The 17,226-nt window shown below is 54.2% G+C and overlaps 7 protein-coding genes across 7 annotated transcripts; 4 read left to right on the top strand and 3 right to left on the bottom strand.

Annotated features, from left to right (window-relative positions):
• Position 1: 1 nt before the first annotated feature.
• C7974DRAFT_398684 (uncharacterized protein) lies at positions 2–856 on the top strand. The gene is made up of 3 exons (XM_046142346.1): positions 2–242; positions 322–397; positions 502–856. The coding sequence occupies exons 1-3, from the start codon at positions 177–179 to the stop codon at positions 768–770; spliced, it is 411 nt and encodes a 136-aa protein (XP_045994490.1). The 5' UTR covers positions 2–176; the 3' UTR covers positions 771–856.
• C7974DRAFT_398683 (uncharacterized protein) lies at positions 857–5,074 on the bottom strand. The gene has a single exon (XM_046142345.1). It carries the CDS (start codon positions 4,927–4,929, stop codon positions 955–957), a length of 3,975 nt encoding a protein of 1,324 aa, XP_045994489.1. The 5' UTR covers positions 4,930–5,074; the 3' UTR covers positions 857–954.
• Positions 5,075–5,342: 268 nt separating this feature from the next.
• Positions 5,343–6,758, bottom strand: C7974DRAFT_473850 (beta-lactamase/transpeptidase-like protein). Its single transcript, XM_046146579.1, has 3 exons — positions 6,185–6,758; positions 5,727–6,133; positions 5,343–5,681 (listed from the first exon to the last, which is right to left on the bottom strand). The coding sequence occupies exons 1-3, from the start codon at positions 6,701–6,703 to the stop codon at positions 5,369–5,371; spliced, it is 1,239 nt and encodes a 412-aa protein (XP_045994488.1). The 5' UTR covers positions 6,704–6,758; the 3' UTR covers positions 5,343–5,368.
• Positions 6,759–7,435: 677 nt separating this feature from the next.
• On the bottom strand, positions 7,436–9,458 carry C7974DRAFT_224596 (phosphatidylinositol-glycan biosynthesis class S protein). Its single transcript, XM_046137241.1, has 3 exons — positions 9,359–9,458; positions 9,041–9,312; positions 7,436–8,992 (listed from the first exon to the last, which is right to left on the bottom strand). The coding sequence occupies exons 2-3, from the start codon at positions 9,296–9,298 to the stop codon at positions 7,547–7,549; spliced, it is 1,704 nt and encodes a 567-aa protein (XP_045994487.1). The 5' UTR covers positions 9,299–9,312; positions 9,359–9,458; the 3' UTR covers positions 7,436–7,546.
• A 571-nt stretch (positions 9,459–10,029) lies between these two features.
• C7974DRAFT_224578 (class I glutamine amidotransferase-like protein) lies at positions 10,030–11,450 on the top strand. The gene is made up of 3 exons (XM_046137240.1): positions 10,030–10,327; positions 10,407–10,863; positions 10,912–11,450. Exons 1-3 carry the CDS (start codon positions 10,186–10,188, stop codon positions 11,222–11,224), a joined length of 912 nt encoding a protein of 303 aa, XP_045994486.1. The 5' UTR covers positions 10,030–10,185; the 3' UTR covers positions 11,225–11,450.
• A 670-nt stretch (positions 11,451–12,120) lies between these two features.
• Positions 12,121–13,029, top strand: C7974DRAFT_224548 (uncharacterized protein). Its single transcript, XM_046137239.1, has 2 exons — positions 12,121–12,605; positions 12,661–13,029. Exons 1-2 carry the CDS (start codon positions 12,244–12,246, stop codon positions 12,914–12,916), a joined length of 618 nt encoding a protein of 205 aa, XP_045994485.1. The 5' UTR covers positions 12,121–12,243; the 3' UTR covers positions 12,917–13,029.
• Positions 13,030–13,142: 113 nt separating this feature from the next.
• C7974DRAFT_457820 (uncharacterized protein) lies at positions 13,143–16,999 on the top strand (the record flags this gene model as incomplete). Its single annotated transcript, XM_046146067.1, has 7 exons — positions 13,143–13,432; positions 13,485–14,005; positions 14,052–14,322; positions 14,372–14,612; positions 14,660–15,048; positions 15,101–15,989; positions 16,041–16,999. The coding sequence occupies 7 exons, from the start codon at positions 13,143–13,145 to the stop codon at positions 16,668–16,670; spliced, it is 3,231 nt and encodes a 1,076-aa protein (XP_045994484.1). The 3' UTR covers positions 16,671–16,999.
• Between the last annotated feature and the right edge of the window lie 227 nt (positions 17,000–17,226).

Genomic DNA, 17,226 nt, shown 5'->3' with positions numbered 1-17,226 from the left:
GTAACAACAATTACATTAGAGGAACGACCTGAGTTGACGTCGATCGGACCCTTAAGGCCAGATTCCCTTGGCACTACCCCACACCAAGCTCCCACCGCCCTGGTGGCGCCTCTAAAGTACAGCTCCATAAGACTCGCAAACCTGCAATTCTACACCAAACACCCCAATTGCCCAATATGAAGCTCACAACCGTTCTTGCCCTTGCCGCGACCGCGCTCGCCGGAGAGACCATCAACAACGAGGTACCCACCCGCCCAAGCTCCTCCAGCCCTCAAGCTCGAGCGCGACCCTGCATACGTATGGTAGCTAACAGCACTACAGCACCTCAAGACCGAAGTCGTCACCGCAGTCGACTGCAAGCGCCCCACCATCGCCGGCGATAAGATCCACGTCCACTGTACGCTCCCCCTCTTCGGCCTCCCGACCATGACCTCATCCCTCCGTCACTCCCTCTGCACCTGAGCCTGATTTCCAGAGGATACCCCACTAACAACCCCCCAGACCGCGGCACCCTCGAGTCTGACGGCTCCGAGTTCGACGCCTCGTACAACCGCGGCCAGCCCCTCAGCTTCAAGGTCGGCAGCGGCCAGGTCATCAAGGGCTGGGACCAGGGCCTGCTCGACATGTGCCCTGGCGAGAAGAGGAAGCTGACTATCCAGCCGGACTGGGCATACGGCAGCAGGGGCGCTGGGCCAATCCCAGCGAACAGCGTGCTGATCTTTGAGACCGAGCTGGTTAGCATTGATGGTGTGAGCAAGGATGAGTTGTAGACGCGCTTAAGGTTTTAGGAAGATGCTGGAACGCCGTATATAAAACGAAACGACAATCAAAACTTGTATGCACTTGGACGTTTGCGTGTATGTGCTGTCGCGTGCTCGCAGGCTGTGAGAGTTTCTCAATGACACGAGACCTTTGTAATTGCTTTGATCGTGTATCCAAAATCCAAGGTGCCGACTAGGCTTTAGCCTTGCGCGTCTTCCTCGCCTTCTTTTTCTTCGGCTCCTGATACGCCGCATCCTCATCCTCATCCTCCTCGACCTCTGCAGGCTCTTCCTCCATAGCGGCCAGCGAAACAGGCACCTTTCTCTTTGTCCGCTTCGCATTTCCAGCGTCCACGGCCTCAGCACCATCTTCATCCCCCTCCTCATCGCCCTCATCATCCACTCCACCTCTCGCGCCTTCCCTTTCGGCCAATCTCGACAACGCAGCACCAAGCCTCTTCCCCGCCGCAGCCTTACCCTTCTTCTTCCCACTCGGCCCACTCCCCGCATTCCCTCTGACGCGCGGCGCAAATGCTCCAGCGCCCACACCTCCCTCAAAGAAGCGCGTGATATTCGCTTGCGTGCCCTCCTTCTCTCGTCTATTCATGTCCTTGATAACAGGTACTAGCACCTCGTCAGTGCGCTCGCTGCTCCACCCAATCTGGGCGCTGAGAAACGCGCGCAGCGCCGCGAGGTCGGGCACTCCCCACTGGAACGGCTGAGGATCTGAATCGACCTCTGGATTCAGGTACGCATCGGCGACGCGCGGATCCGGAAAGCCGGGGGGCAGGAACAACTTGGTAGCCTGGGATTTGCGGAAGCGGCGGCGGAAGGGGTTTTGTGCGTCAACTTCACGGGAAATGGAGTTGTTCTGCACGCCGGTCCACCAGTCTTTGAAGTCCTCGAGCTTCGGAAACTCGGAGATGATTTCGAGAGCGGTGACGGGGCCGATGCCGGGGATGCCAGTAGTGTAGTCGCTCCCGAGGAGCTGGGCGATGGCGATGAGTTTCTCGCGCGTCAGGCTGAATTCGCTGGTCAGGTCGTTGGACAGGTAGCATTCGACGAATTTGGCGGCGTTGAACATGTTCTTGTATACGCGAGTGCCGCCGAACAGGAATGTGTCAGAATCATCCGTGACAATGCCATCGACAAGGCCAAGGTGTACGAGCTCAGCGCATTGAGCTTCAGCTTCCATGGGTGCCGTGATATAGGGGAGACCGAACAAGGAGAGGAGGTGCTGGCACTCGGCGACCATGGTTTGCGTTACTTCATCGGCATCTCGCCTATCTTTCTTCTGTTGAGCGCGCAATTGCTTGAGCTCGGTCTCGAAATCGACACTAGTCGCAGCGGTGTTGATTTCTCGAGCAAAGCGATTGTGTTCCTCTGCTTCCGCGGCTAGGGATGCAAACAACTCTTCGTCTTCAGGATCAGAGTACTGGTCGGAGTCGTGTCCGGGTAGCTCGAGGGGTACGTTATCATCTACGAGTCCGCTATGTGGGACTATAGGGATCTCGAGATCATCAGGTCCTTGCAGGAAGTCAGGAGATGGGCTGCGGCGGGGCCTACGAGTAGTTGTAGTAATGGGAACGTCCTCGAAATCCGGCGAAGGTGATTTCGGGGCATCTGTAGCTTCAGTGTGCATGGGAACGTCTTCGAACTCAGGGGATGGTGACTTTGCTGCCTCTGCAACTGGCGCTGCTGGTGCAGATGATGGCTCGGTGGCCATGGGAACATCCTCGAACTCTGGCGACGGCGATTTTGATGGCAAAGAGACCTCTTTTGTGATCTTAGCCTGCGCTGCTTTTGAAGAAGTATTTGTCCCCTCCTCTGGCTCACTTTCCGACCAGTCTACTGGCTCCTCATCAGAATCATCTGCGAATGGTGTCTTCATCACCAGCTTTGGGTTCTGTTCAAGAGGTGCTCTTTGATCCTCGACAAGTGGTTTCGGTGGCTCAACTTGAATCTTGTCTGCCGTGTCATCTGTCCTAACCAGATCGTTCATGGTCAGCTTCTTTGACTGAACGGTATTCATTGGTACATCTTCCATCTCGACATCCTCTTCTTCGTCCGAGTCCAAGGCAATGACCTGCTTCTCTTTCTGGCTTTGACTAGGGTCTACATCCAAATCGATGACTTCCCTCGTTTCGTGCTTTCGCAAGCGAGGCAATTGCTGGAACTGGAACTGCTCATTTTCCTCCTTTCGGTCCTCCTCCCACCTTCGCTTCTCTTCGTTGCGATACTCGTCCAGTTCCTGTCCAATATCTCGCTCACCTTTGAACCACGGCGGTAGCGGTACAGACTTGTTCTTCGCGTCAGTGTCTTTCTCGAAACCACCTGCAGTTTCTTGCTCAATCTTGTCCATCTTCTTCTTGCCCAACAACGAGGTTCCCAGATTGAGCTTCTCGAAAGGCAACGGCCCATCGAAGCCGCCCATGTTCATTGTATCAGCTGCTTTGGCTGCTGCTGAAGGTGCAGGCCTCTCAGATGACGCAGCTGGAGGTCTCTGTGGGTTGGTCGACCGTTTGGACTGACGAGATTCAGCTAACGCTGCTTGCAGGTCCATGTCATCTCCTTCACTGTCGCTGCCCTCAAAAGGGCCCTTTGGAGCAAGCTTGTTAGCACGCTGATTGGCTAGTTTCCCAATGGCCAGTCCTCCAAATCCCTTCGCAGCTTTGAATGGATTCGACTCTTGAGCACGTTTCTGTTGATACTCTTTAAGGGGCGCCTGCTCCTCTGGCTCCTCTTCTTCCTCCACGTCGTCGTTCTGCTGCATTGAAAGAGCAATGGCTTGTTGCAGTTGCTCGTCTTCCGCCGTGTCACCTGGTGCTTCGAATAAATCGTCTTCAGGATTGGTTGGTACGTTCTCCCATTGCTCCTCCTCCTCGTTGCTCTCAGCCAGGAACAACGAATCCGAATCCTCCCTGACAGGAGCAGCTCTACGAGGTCGCGACTGGGTCGGTCTATCTTTTCTGGACTTGTAAAAGTTCTGTCGCCGCCTGCGCAGCTCATTCGATATGAATTCACGGCCCTCAACAGTCTCACGACTGGGACCAGGTTTTGGTTTTGGCAGCCTATTCAGGCCCTCGATAGGCACGTCCTCAAAGTCGTCTTCACTCTCCCAGTCCTCTTCGAGCTTTGCGGCCCGTGAGGGCAGGTCGACGTCGATCGGCTTGTGAGCCTTGCCCTCATCCTTGTTCGTCACAACGCCGAGAGCCCATCCTCCTTCGACGCCCTCATTCTTGACCAAAACGTATTCCCTGTTCTTGTCGCCAGCGATGCGGTTCGTGCCAAACGTCGTGTCGTCGTTCATACCGTTGAGATTCATGAGTCGTTGCGTGAGGTCACTGCGTTCGCGAACGCGCTCGATCTGGAATTTGGAGAACGCCATTCGATCTGGGAACATGGCATCAAGCTGATCCTTCGAGTAGCCCATTCTCAATCTACTTCTCAGTCGAGCAGCATTCAGGATGTTGTAGCGATCTGCAGCCGGCAAGCTCTGGAAAAAGACGCCGTCAAAGTCGATCTTGGAGAAATCGTAGACGTTGATATCCTCTCCTCTGTCAAATTGCCTCGCGTAGTCCTCGAGCTCCTCTAGCGACATGATCCGCGGGTCGTCGGCGCCTAGCTCTGCCATGGGCACACCAAGATCGGGCAAATGATATTGATCTGTCCTCTTGAACTTTCTGTTCTGTGTGCGCTCTTGCTGTGTCTGCAGAATCTCTTCTGCGTACACTAGAGTCTCCGGGAGCTCTTCCTCCTGCACCACCTCACGCGGGTGTCTGACGGCCTCCTTCCTTTTGCGCTCCTCCTCTTCAGCAGCCCTCTGCATCTGAATCGCCAGGAGCTTCCCAGCGGTTCGGACTGCATCGTCTCGTTTGCCTTCGCGACGGGACTTGCGGTGGTTGATGGTTTGTCGCTTGAGCGCCGGTGCGCCGCCATCGAACACGAAGACAGGCCTGATGCCGATAAAGAGGAGCTTGCATATCCGGCGGAAGAAACCGACAATATGGCTGTTGCGCAGCGCATTGCCCTCCTTGTCGCGCACAGCTTTGAGAAACTGGTAGATCCAGATCGAGGCGTCGACGGCGATGCGCCGCTTGTTCAGCGTCTCGATCTTGATGGGCCGCGCGCAGGGCTGCAGAACAGTCCAAAGGCCGGTGACACCCATAGCGGTACTCGATGGGGAGCTTCCATCTGTGTAGACGCGTTGGTGTAGTATGAGTCGAATAGGCCGCAGCGATGAGTGAGCGCGTCGATGACGTAAGTCGAAATCATTCGAACGCGGAAACACCTGACCAGGCCTTCGATGTCCGTCAGCAGCACAATAATATTAATCCATCATTATTTCAACAGTCTGTCTCAATCTATTAATTCAACACTATATCTGATCTTGAATTCTGCTGGATGCCATAGATTGCTGTACGGTCGAGCCAATTCAAGAGGAGTGCCTCTCTTTATGTTGGTTAATGAGCAGAGATATAATCAGAGTACAAGTAATCAACACTTAGAATCAGCAGTATGAATGCATTCTCTTTCGGTAGGACCGTGTTGCAACAGTTGCAAGAAGCCATTACACATTCCCCCTACCCCTCCCCCTGCACCACACTCTACTCCAAATTATCATAAATCGTCTTCTCACACATAAACCACGCGGGAATCAACTTTGGGTCCCCGTTCGGCAGAACCTGCCCCGCCAGCAGCCCTGCAACGCCCCTCTCGCGGTCCACCCACCAGAAACAATTCGCCAGCCCCATCCACCACAACGTGTTGGCGCCGCGCCCGGACGGCCCGGCCTCGATGGTCAGGAAACCCGCGTATGTCCAGCCTTGCGGCGGGTTGCCGGGCTGTGGGTAGAACTCGGGGGCCGCGTTGACGAGGAGCGGGTTAGCAGGGGGTGGGCCGCCGCGGGCGAAGTCTGGTCTGGGGGGTGTTAGTGGGTGGAGTAGTGTAAGGGGAAGAACGTACTGGTTGGGGATCTGGTTTTCCCAGAAGAGCTCAACGCTCTCGGGCTTGAGGATCTGCTTGCCAGTAGCCGCGCTGGTGCCCTCGTTCAACAGCGCTGCGAGGATCTTGACGTATTCCTTTGGCTTAGCGAAGAGGCCAGCGCCACCAGCCTGGTAGAATGCGTCTTGTTTCTCAGCAGTGTCTTGCATAAGCGGGCGGCCGTAGAAGTGGTCACGGACGCGCATTTCGCCCGACTCTGGGTCACGCTGGTGGATCTCTGCGAGGTTGGAGTGCGCGGAAGCTGGGGGGAACATGGTCGCGCCTTTGGTGTCGACGCCGAGGGGGGCGAAGATGTGCTCATTGAAGTAGTCGTTTAGGCGTTGGCCGGTGATACGCTCGAGGAGAATGCCGGCCCAGTCCACGTTGACCTACGCGGCTGTAAGCATGATATCAACGCTGGTGACTGCACAGGTACTTACGCCGTACTCCCACGTAGATCCAGGCTGGTTGACAAGTCGGGCGTTGAGAATATCGTTCACGTCGCCCGTTTGGCCTTCGATGTCGTTTTGTGACTGCAGTCTGGGATCGAAGAACACATATCCAAAGCCGGCGGTGTGCGAAAGGAGCATTCTCAGTGTGATTGGATTCTGCTGGTCGACACCATTGACGCCATCTGCGTACACTTGCTTCTTGCCGAGTTCAGGGGCAAGCTTCTTGACAGCCTCAGCGTCATCAAGACCAATCTTACCTTGCTCAACAAGCTGAAGTAAGGCAATGGCGGTGACAAGCTTCGTGCATGATGCAATCCAGAAAAGTGTGTCCTCGTTGATAGCTTGCTTGCTATCGATGCTGAGATTTCCCGCCTGGTGCTCAACGAGGGTCTTACCCGACCTGTCGACGGCGTGGAAAGATATACCGGGTGCGCCCGCTGGTCCTTCGCCAGTGACTGCGTCTAGAAGAGATTTGACGCCCTGAATACCCTGATCAGAGAGAGGCATGGTGGATAATAGACAATCAGAATTGTATCTTGTTTGACTATGAACTGCTGCGCAACGGCCGCTGATCCAGAGGGGTCAAGCTGCGGTACTTATATACGGTAGCGGAACGGATCATGACATGGCTGACCAGATGTCGACTTCAGCCGTAAGTATGTGGAGCCAGATTGGCGGCTACCAATGCTATACCATTGTCCTCTTTCTATGCAACCCGAGCAGCCCGAACGCCATTTGACGTTTCTAGTGAGCAGACGGTCAGATCTGACAGTGACCGCTCACACTGCTGATAAGACGAGGTCTTTGATTGCTTCCCTGTGTAGTTGGTATTTGAACCGCTACACTTCTGACACGGCTGTATGGGTCGTTGGGCCCTTCCAGCTTCAGCTCACGTACGGGTACCCCGCAGCGGGGCTTAGCGTCAGCTAAATGCGGGTTGGAGCTGCAGAGCTATGACCGCGCAAGTGGCCCACTCTGCAGTTGATCCTCAGCCAAGAGAGGGGGCGGCATCCGAGGTCTGAACTGCGCGGATGCCCGGCTCTCATGTTTCAGGATAAACGACGGACAAGTGAACTTCAAGCTGACCAACTTTAAGCTGACCAGCTTCAACAGCAAACTTGTAGCCATAATAATGATTAAAGCTGAAATTTAGGTAAGCGTTTCCTGTATTGTAAGCGGAAGCATTCTATGAAAGTTTCTTACATCGTTTCGTGGTGGACTTGGCTCACATCCTCCATCCGCTGTTTGTCCTGGAACATGAGAGCCCGACTGCTACTGACAGACTAAACTTGGCACACATCGATCCTGGTAATATGTATGCTCCTACTACTTGCGAAAGTGCATCAATGTTCATCTCCCTCTCAGTGTAGATATCACGCCCTTGAGCTCCTTGAGCGCAGCCATGACCAAAGGTACTGCGACCGGTCCCAGCAATGGTAGGTAAACAGCAACCTTGTGCTCATCAGGGAAGTAGACCTGACCGACCATGGATCGTTCGAAGAAAGCCTTCTCAGCCTCTACTTCTGCAACCCGGGCGTGCTCTAAAGCACTCTGGAACCGACCTTCTCGGAGATAGTCGCATGCTTGTTGTAGATGAGTCAAAGCGGAATCTACGGATTGAGCCACGTTGTCAGGTACAGGAATGGACGGCAGTTTCTGGTACACTTGAGCTAGTGCACCCAAGGTGGACGAAGCCGAGAAGATAAGCGATGCGGCTCGCACGCGTTCCAGTGTGGAGATGCGGAGAGGCAGTGAGGCAGGGGCTCGCGCTAGGCCAAACAATGATGTCAGTTGGTCCGAGAAAGTGTGCATAGCTGGAGCAAGGTCCTCAGTGGTCAAGACACTGGGTGTATCTGAGCCGCTTGGGAGGTTTAAGATGTGTATACCGCCCCATTGCGGAACCAGCCAACTGTTCGCTGCGCTCTCTTTCACCAGCAAAGGAGACTGGTTTGCATCCGGTACATATAGAATAAAATTCACAGTTGGTCCCTCACCAATGCTTGGGCTCAGCGGCCATTCAGCAGCATTGATGAAGCCGCTGAGGTCTTCCTTCCGGAGTGTCCAGGCCTTCAAGCTCTCGTCGTACTCTGGTTGGTGGATGGAGGGAGAGAAAGTTGCGTATAACTGGACCTGTGAATCAACAGTGAAGTTGCTGATGCCAGAGAACGACTCAAGCAATGGGTTCAGGTAGGACTGGAGGGCCGCCTCGATGTTCCAAGCAGATGGTGCGTATGAAGGACCAAACAACGAGAAGGTGAGGTGGTAGGTCGGTGCATACTTGAGGACCCTTGTCGACTGGCGATCCAGCTCGCTATGCTTTTCGGGAGAGAGCGACTTGCTCCGCGCAGCCTGTGCCCCGGGATGCGCAGCCAGCAGGTGTGCTAGCTGTGCCTGTTCCTCAGCGAAAAGTGTGTGTAGTTCCTCTGCTATGAAACCTGCGAGCGGTGAGGCGTTTGACGATTGCGCAGGAAGCTGGGTGGCAGAGTAGTAGATATCGAGCGTCGACGAATACGGCTGGAGGTGCGATCGCGGTGTCTCCCCGGTCTCCACTTGGATCATGCGAATCACGAGAGCGATGTCTTTGTCATCACTCCTGACGCTCGTTCCGTCGACAACGACGTCTTGAGAGGCGTTCGCAGTCCACGGAGATTCGGCCGGCATCAGGCGAAGGTGATGTGCAGAGAATTCATTACGGTCGTCGATGGCATGTTGTGTCAGTCGGACGAGCTGCGCGGCATCTTGGACGGGAAATGGAGCTTCGACGGCGATGCGTAAAGGGAATACTGGTTTGCAAATCTGGCCAGAGTCAGCCTGGCCTGTCCGGGGATTCCATACTCTGCACACCTTCCCTTCAGCCCAATTCGTCATGTCTTGCAGCGGCAGGTCCGCTCTGTAGATGGCTGTGGTCTTCCACCATACTGGCAGTCCTAGCAAGACGACAACTGCCCAAAAGGAGAGAATCGCAGCGCGGCGGAGCCATATGCTCTCCTTCGACTCGGGTGGAGGTGCTGTCTGTGCTTTCGTAGGCTTTGTCGTAGGGGTAGAAGGCTCTATGGTCGGCTCGGACGTGGATGGCGCGTCGGCCGGGTTTGGTCGTGCCATGTTGCGCGTGTTGGCTGTCAAGTTCAGAGCCTCTCTGGAGATTCGCGCTAGAGCACGGACCGCGGTCATGCCACTATCACTCGATGGAGCACCACCGACACAGTATTTGACATGATGCGAGACGCAGTTTGTGGGTGTTTTTTCTTGGTGTACAACGATGCAACCGGAGACTGATTGTAGTTACGCCAATGCATGCAAGATTGGACGGAAGGAGCCAGTTCATAGGTCAATTGGCATGCAGGCTCCATCCAGCATTGCCAATTTCTGCCGCAGCAAACCCACCCAATGCCAATTCGCGACACGCACATATGTGGTTATACCTGTGTCACACCGAGACGTCCGAACGGGCATTGACGTTTGGAATGAGTGTCCAGTCCAGTCACGTCAACGTGGAGACCCTCCATCTCCAATAACGCTGAATGTCAACAAGGAAGGGCTGTGTAATGATCGTCGACTTGCAGCAATATCTGCTGCTTCGTGTGGCGCGATCTGAAATCCTCGTTCAGCATGCTTCTGCTCTCCCGTGGATCATCCTTGACATCCGTTCACATACTTCGGATGCTCGGTGATGTTGCCTCAGGCAGTGCGGGCCGAGCGCTTTCATCACGCTAAGACGGCCCTTCACCTGGCGTGCCGCCCCACTGAACTGCAGCGCTTTGGGCTTTGTGTGGCTCTAGCCGTGCGGGGGTGCGTCGCTCGTTTCTGGGGTAGTTCACAGTGACGCGACAGACGAGCAGGTGACACTCAGCCGACCATACATAACAGTACTGCCCCGCGCGCTGCGGTCTTGATTCATCTTCCACACACGACACTTTCGTCTCAATCCTTCACCATTCCACTATTCACCCCAATTCTCGTTATACAAATCCCACCGCAGATCATTCAAGATGAGTGCAATCGCTGACAGCACCAATGGCCCAGACGACAAGGTCAAGGTGCTGTTCACCCTCTTCCCTGGCTACAACACCCTCGACGTGGCTGGTCCACTCGAGGTCTTGAGCCGTTCTCTCGAAAACCCAAAGGACAAGAGTAAGCCCTCCGCTTGATCGAGCTCACATCCTCCTTGTGGCTGCATCCCTTCTTGAACCTTCGCTGACGCCAATTCCAGACAGCAAGGCCTTTGAGTGCCAGTTTGTTGGCACCCAAGCTGCTATGACCTCTGTCCAGGGTCTCACCATCAAGGCTGATATGGACTACGATGATGCCAACGACGAGCTCGAAGACTTCGATGTCATCATCGTCCCCGGCGGCGAGGGCATCTTCGACGTCCTCAAGAACAAGACCGAGCCCCTCAACCTCCTCACCAAGTACGTCGAGCTGCAGGAGAAGAACCCTGCCAAAGAGCGCACCGTCCTTGCCATTGATGTCGGTGCTCTCTTGCTCGCTCAGCAGGGCATGCTCGAGGGTCTGGCGGCCACAACACACCCAGACTACTACGTGCGTCTGGAGACCATCTGCCAGGACGCTGCGAAGCGTGACATGTCTATGCGTACCGACGTGATGGAGGAGCGTTACGTTGTCAACAACGCCCGCTTTGACCTGGGCGAGAACCCCGATGACAACCCGTAAGCATCTATAATACACTTTCGTGGTACGATTGCTCACACAGGCAGATACATCATCAGGAAGGATCGCTCGGGAGACATCCCTGACGGCACCACTACTCAGAATGGTCGCAGGATGTCCATTGCCCGCAAGGGCAGCAACGCTTGGCGCGACTCTCGCCGCCGCGAGTCCATTGCTAGGCGCGCCTCCATGCCGCTGGGCGGTATGCGTATCATCACCACCGGCGGTGTCACTGCAGGCCTTGATGCCAGCCTCTACCTGGTCGGTACCTTGGCCTCCCACGACTCGGCCCTCGAGGTTGCTCGTGTCATGCAGTACACGTGGGTCAAGGGTGTCACGGTCGACGCGATCGATGTTTGAGCTTCTCGATGAAGCGATGTATTTTACAGAATTGGACTGAAGTGTACCCGGCGAGGTCACCAGAAACGAAATGTCGGGGATCTGCAAGATTTACCACGACTCGGAGGAACATAACGAAGCATCTACGAATGTCAACAATTGAAATGATCTGATCACACCGCACTCCTGCTTGTTTATCTGTGAGTCACGTACCATAGTGTCTTAGCCGAGCACTGTTCTCAATTCGAAGCTCACCACATGTGCGTTTGTAAGCATGTCTTGCCATCAAACGCTTCGTGTGCACTGACTGACCGTTTAGCGGGAGCTCCACAGTACCTGTAAGCATGCTTTCGAACATTGTCACTGGGTAGACTATAGGGAGTCTAAGGCGGCTCCTATTCTGGATCGCCTGCTCGCTACATGTCAGAAGAAAGACTCGGCTAGAAAACCTCTTTATGATCTAGGCTAAAAGTCAGCCCAAGGTTACATTCCCTGAACAGACATGGAATGGCAAAATTACTCCATGCTTTCCGTGGGAACAGTCGACAATGACTACCCGCCCTGCAGCCTGGTCACTCATTAGTCTGACGTGACACATACCAGCCCTATGCTGGGCCGATCGATTGGGTAAATGATCCATACGGCATGTACGAATAACATGGCCTGCCCAATAATACGCGAGGGGAAGACACATCGGTGCCTGCACAAGCATCTCCACACCGAGCATCTGCAGGTCGTCCAGCCGATCGTAACCTCGACCATACGGATTCACTGCAGGTCTTCCGTCGGGCATGCTGCTGCGCGCGGGCACCGAGCTGCAAATTCACGCATAAGCGATGCACGCACCTTGCGTATCGGTACCACGAAGTGATGCATCAGGGTTCGACGACGGATGCTCCCGCCCCATGAGCGACTTACTGACTCGACGCAACGGGCTCTTAGCTTCGTGAAGATTTTGCAGCCGCAAACAATAGAGAGAAGTTCTAGCTTTGACTTTCCTGGCTATCTTGAAGCGCCTGAACAGCGAGAAATTTGCAGCGATGCTCAAAGGATCTATCGCGCACATTGGATCCATGAATGTCAATACATTCTCTGGAAATGCTTCTCCCTATCTAGTAATTAGGGCTCCAATGCGCATACATGTTAGGCAATGTAAACATGAAAAGCAGGGCCGATCTGCAATCTGCAGTGACAGAATGTGTGTAAGGATGCAGCTTGGAATCCGGAATACTGGATCTGGACGCGGCAGATATGCGCTGCCGCATTGCAACACAGCAGCCACAATACCTGAAATGAAACGCGGTACTCCGAAGATTGTGGGCGTCGTACAGGAGACGTCGTCGAGCAGGAAACACTGCGATTGGCACAACCAAAAAAGCTTGTGGATTTGTCGCATTTTGGGGTGGCTGTGTATCACGTGCAGATATCATAAATCGCTCATCGCTAACCTGCATCAGCTACAAACATGACATCGACACAAGGAAATTACGCTACACGTGCAGACACGCGGCGGCATTCCTGATGCGAGCACGATTGACACATTGCATCCGCCTGCTTGACATGTATGAGCCATTTTTCGTCGAATCCCACGACCCAGGCTGGACACCGCTTTGTACCATGGCACCGGTGACGCTCAAGACAGCAATATTCTTGCCTGAGCCTGACATCGGCGAACGACCAGAGTCGGGTGAAGCGTGGGAAGCACGTGTTTGACACGGATGCAGAGCCCCTCTGGAACACAATGCACTGCCTTGAAGGAATATCATTTCTTATTCTGGGAACTTGTATAAATCGCTCAGTCTCACTGCACCTATGCTTGCTCTTACAGTTTCTGCTCTCTTCGGTCCTACATTCTCAAGTCTTTCTCCCTTCCAACTCCACGGGTCTGCTGTGAAACAGCCAGTTGCCCAGTGCGACCGACCCCTTTCTTTCGCGAGCGATGGACAAAGAGGACAAATCAGCTCAGCGGATCCGCTTCGATACCGTTGATGAGGAAGCAGGTCCTGGAGCGCATGAGCGTGCGCTCCAGCGTCATCACCGTCGCAATAGTATTAGCAGTCTTTCGATTCACAGTGCAGGTGGCGGCACAAGAAACGTAGACCCCGGTACTGCGCTGCCTATCACCTACCGTACGCTCTCAATCGAAGTCGATGAGGAGAACCAGAAGAAACAGTCTGAGATCAAGCGCGCAAAGGAGAAAGGCGCTGTTGACCTGACTGCTCTTGAATGGTGCGTCTGACGAGCAAATTCGATCTTGATACAGCTTACTAACCATTGTTAGGCACACTCTCGCTGTCGATGAGCTTTGCCGCCGCTTCTCTGTCGATACCAGCCAGGGCCTCTCGGAAGATCAGGTCAAGCGACGGATTGCCGAGCATGGCAGGAACAAGATGTCACCCCCTCCATCAGGCCTCTTTGGCAAGATCACGGGCTATTTCTTTGGAGGCTTTGGAAGTATTCTCCTCGGCGCTGGTATCCTCGTCTTCATCGCGTGGAGGCCTCTTGGTAATCCGCCAGCGGTAGCCAACTTGGCGCTTGCTTGCGTCCTGATCGCTGTCTGGCTCATCCAGGCTGCTTTCAATGCATGGCAGGACTGGTCTACGAGTCGAGTGATGGCTTCCATTGGAACTATGCTTCCTGATCAGTGCATCGTTATTCGCAATGGTTCCCAGGCTAGTGTGTCGGCACTTGACCTAGTTCCTGGAGACATCATTGTCATCAAGCAAGGAAACAAACTGCCTGCCGACATTCGCTTTGTCGAGGTGTCCAGCGATGCTATGTTCGATCGCGCCATTCTTACAGGTATGTATGATGACTACGAAGTACCAGCAAAGCTAACAACATCCAGGTGAATCGGAGCCTGTCCATGCCACAGTCGACGCAACCGAAGACAACTACCTCGAGACAAACAACATTGGTATGCAAGGCACACATTGCATTTCCGGCAGCTGCATTGGTGTATGCGTCGCTACTGGTGACAGTACAATCTTCGGACGTATCGCGAAGCTTACGTCGGATCCAAAGACTGGCATGACGCCTTTGCAGAAGGAAATCCTTCGCTTTGTGCTCATCATATCGACTTTCATCACAGTGGTGGTTATTGTTATAGTAGTTCTTTGGTATGATGGCCAGCCGTTGCGCATATCATCACTGCTAATAAAGCTACAGGGCGGCATGGCTGCGCAAAGACTACCCAGGCTGGATCGATGTTCCTCTCCTGATCGTGAGCTGCGTGTCGGCGGCAGTGGCCTTTATACCTGAAGGTCTCCCGATTGCTCTTACCACAAGTTTGACCATCGTTGCGAACATCATGAGGAAGAACAAGATTCTGTGCAAGTCTCTGAAGACAGTTGAGACCCTTGGTTCGGTCTCCGTCATTTGCTCTGATAAGACAGGCACGTTGACTAAGGTGAGCTTCTTGTTGACTGTAACGACGATCCGCTAACAGTTGCTAAGAACAGCATGGTCGTCACGGACATATATGCTGGAGGCGAAGAGTACACACCCGCAGCCGCTCGCGATCTCATGGCCGCCCTACGATCCGAGAACAACCTCGCTGCTCTCTCTAAGAAGAGGGAAGACGTCATCGATCGACTACGTATGCTTGCTGGTCTTTGCAACTCTGGCGAGTTTGACGCTGCCACTATGCACCTCCCCATTGCTGATCGTAAGATCAATGGCGACGCGACCGATCAGGCCTTGCTTCGTCTCTCTGAGAGTCTTGGCTCAGTGGCTGAACTCCGCCGTGATTACAAGAAGGTCTTCGAGATTGCTTTCAACAGCAAGAACAAGTTCATGGTTCGGCTCGTAAGCCCGGCTGACAAAGATGCGACCGGTAACAACACGTGAGTACCAAGTCGCTCACTATCTTCGTAAACATAGAGCTAACATTTCCAGTACCCTCATGATTAAGGGTGCGCCTGACATTCTGCTCGGCCGCTGCGATACTCTTCTCAACGATAAGGGCGAGACTGTGCCCCTTACGCCAGCTCAAGTTTCCCGCATCGAGCAAATCAAGGACGACTGGTCTCGTCAAGGTAAGCGTGTCATTCTTCTCGCGCAGAAGCCAACTGTTGCCCCTTTCTCTACCAATCACGAGAAGGAGGTCCTCGTCGCTGCTCGTCATGGCCTTACCTTCGTCGGTATGGTGGGTATCGTCGATCCTCCGCGTGATGAGATCCCCGATGTCGTTCGAATCCTGCGCGGTGCCTCCATTCGCATCTTCATGGTTACTGGCGACTTCAAACTCACGGCACAGGCCATCGCAGAGGAGTGCGGAATTATATCCAACTCGGCAATCGTCGACGACATCAGCGCTCTCGGTCGGGACGGCAAGATCGGAACGACAAGGCAGGCTATTGTCTTAAGTGGACCAGAACTCATTACTCTTAACGATGCGCAGTGGGACCAGCTCTGTCAATACCAAGAGATCGTTTTCGCACGCACAACACCTGAGCAGAAGCTTCGCATTGTTAAGGAGTTTCAGAGCCGCGAAAACATAGTCGGTATGACTGGTGACGGTGTCAACGACGCACCTTCCCTGAAGGCTGCCGATATTGGTATCGCCATGGGCAGCGGGTCAGACATCGCTATTGAGGCTGCTGACATGGTTCTCCTTGACTCGTTCGCCGCTATTGTGGAAGCAGTACAATACGGTCGCCTGGTCTACGACAATCTCAAGAAGACGATCGTCTACCTACTTCCAGCAGGCAGTTTCTCTGAGCTCTGGCCCGTCATTACTAATGTCGCGTTCGGTATTCCCCAAATTCTCTCATCCTTCCTCATGGTAGGTGCCCTCCACAACACTTACAAGTAAGGACACAACTGACAGTCATAGATCATCATTTGCTGCCTTACCGACTGCGCAGCTGCCATCACTCTCGCCTATGAGAAACCCGAAGCCGACGTGATGCTCCGCCCACCCCGCAACCCCCGCAAGGACCGCCTTGTCAACACCCGTCTGATCTTCCACGCATACTTTGTAGTCGGTCTGCTACAGTGCTTCCTATCCTTCACCATGGCGTTCTGGTACCTCGAGACGCAAGGCATCCCATTCAACGCCGTATGGCTGCGGTACGGGGAATACGAAGAACCCTTCACCGCAGACTTCATCAACGACAAAGTCAACACTGCAAGCAGCATCTACTTCGTCACGCTGGTGGTGATGCAGTTATTCAACTTGCTTGCTACGCGCACTCGCCGCCTGTCGATCTTCCAACAACCGCCGTTGTTCAACAAGGAGACGCAGAACTGGCTGCTGTTTCCTGGTATGCTGTTCGCGATTGTTGTTGTGTTCATCTTCTGTTACATTCCCGGCCTGCAGAACACTATCGATACGCGCCAGGTGCCCGTAGAGCACTGGTTCTTGCCAGCTGCGTTTGGGTTTGGCTTGCTGATGCTGGACGAGGCGCGGAAATACTGTGTTAGAAGATGGCCGCGGGGGCTGCTTGCGAGGATCGCGTGGTAGACACCATGTAGTTGAGAGAACTGGCTGCATACATCAAAGAAAGAAAGTAGATAATACCAGAAGAGTACCTGTTCAAAACACTCAATATGCTCATCAAAGCATTACACCCCCTCCACTCATGCGACCAGTTTTGCATCTGGCGCTCGAGGACGAATGTTCAGACTCCCTAGCGGAACAAAATTCATCATTCCTATCCACAGCCTCAGGCAGAACTCTCCAAGAAGACAGTGTGTAAATAGCACCAACGTTGTAGTCAAGAGATACTTTCCCAATCCATCTCATGTGTAAGCTGCCCCAGCCCCGAACAGGAAGCCACCCCGACCCCGCACTTCCCTCTCCGCTCCACACGCCATCTGATCGCGCCCGCGATGTCACTTCGCACCGCTGCACGCGACATGTCCAGCCGGGGCCTACGCTCAAAATGGGTGTGGGCTCGCACGCGCGGCGCTCGCGTGGCTCTGAAGCCCTGCATGTGCGACACCGTAGTGGTCATTCTGGTCATGACTCCATATAGATCGGTATATGCGAATTCTCGACCGTGCGCGCGTTGATGAGG

This window comes from Boeremia exigua (assembly GCF_020726555.1).
Source record: "Boeremia exigua strain MPI-SDFR-AT-0100 chromosome Unknown C7974scaffold_9, whole genome shotgun sequence".
Classification (NCBI taxonomy): Eukaryota; Fungi; Ascomycota; class Dothideomycetes; order Pleosporales; family Didymellaceae; genus Boeremia; species Boeremia exigua.
The sequence above is the reverse complement of the archived record's forward strand: the minus strand, read 5'-3'. Positions and strand labels throughout refer to the sequence as shown.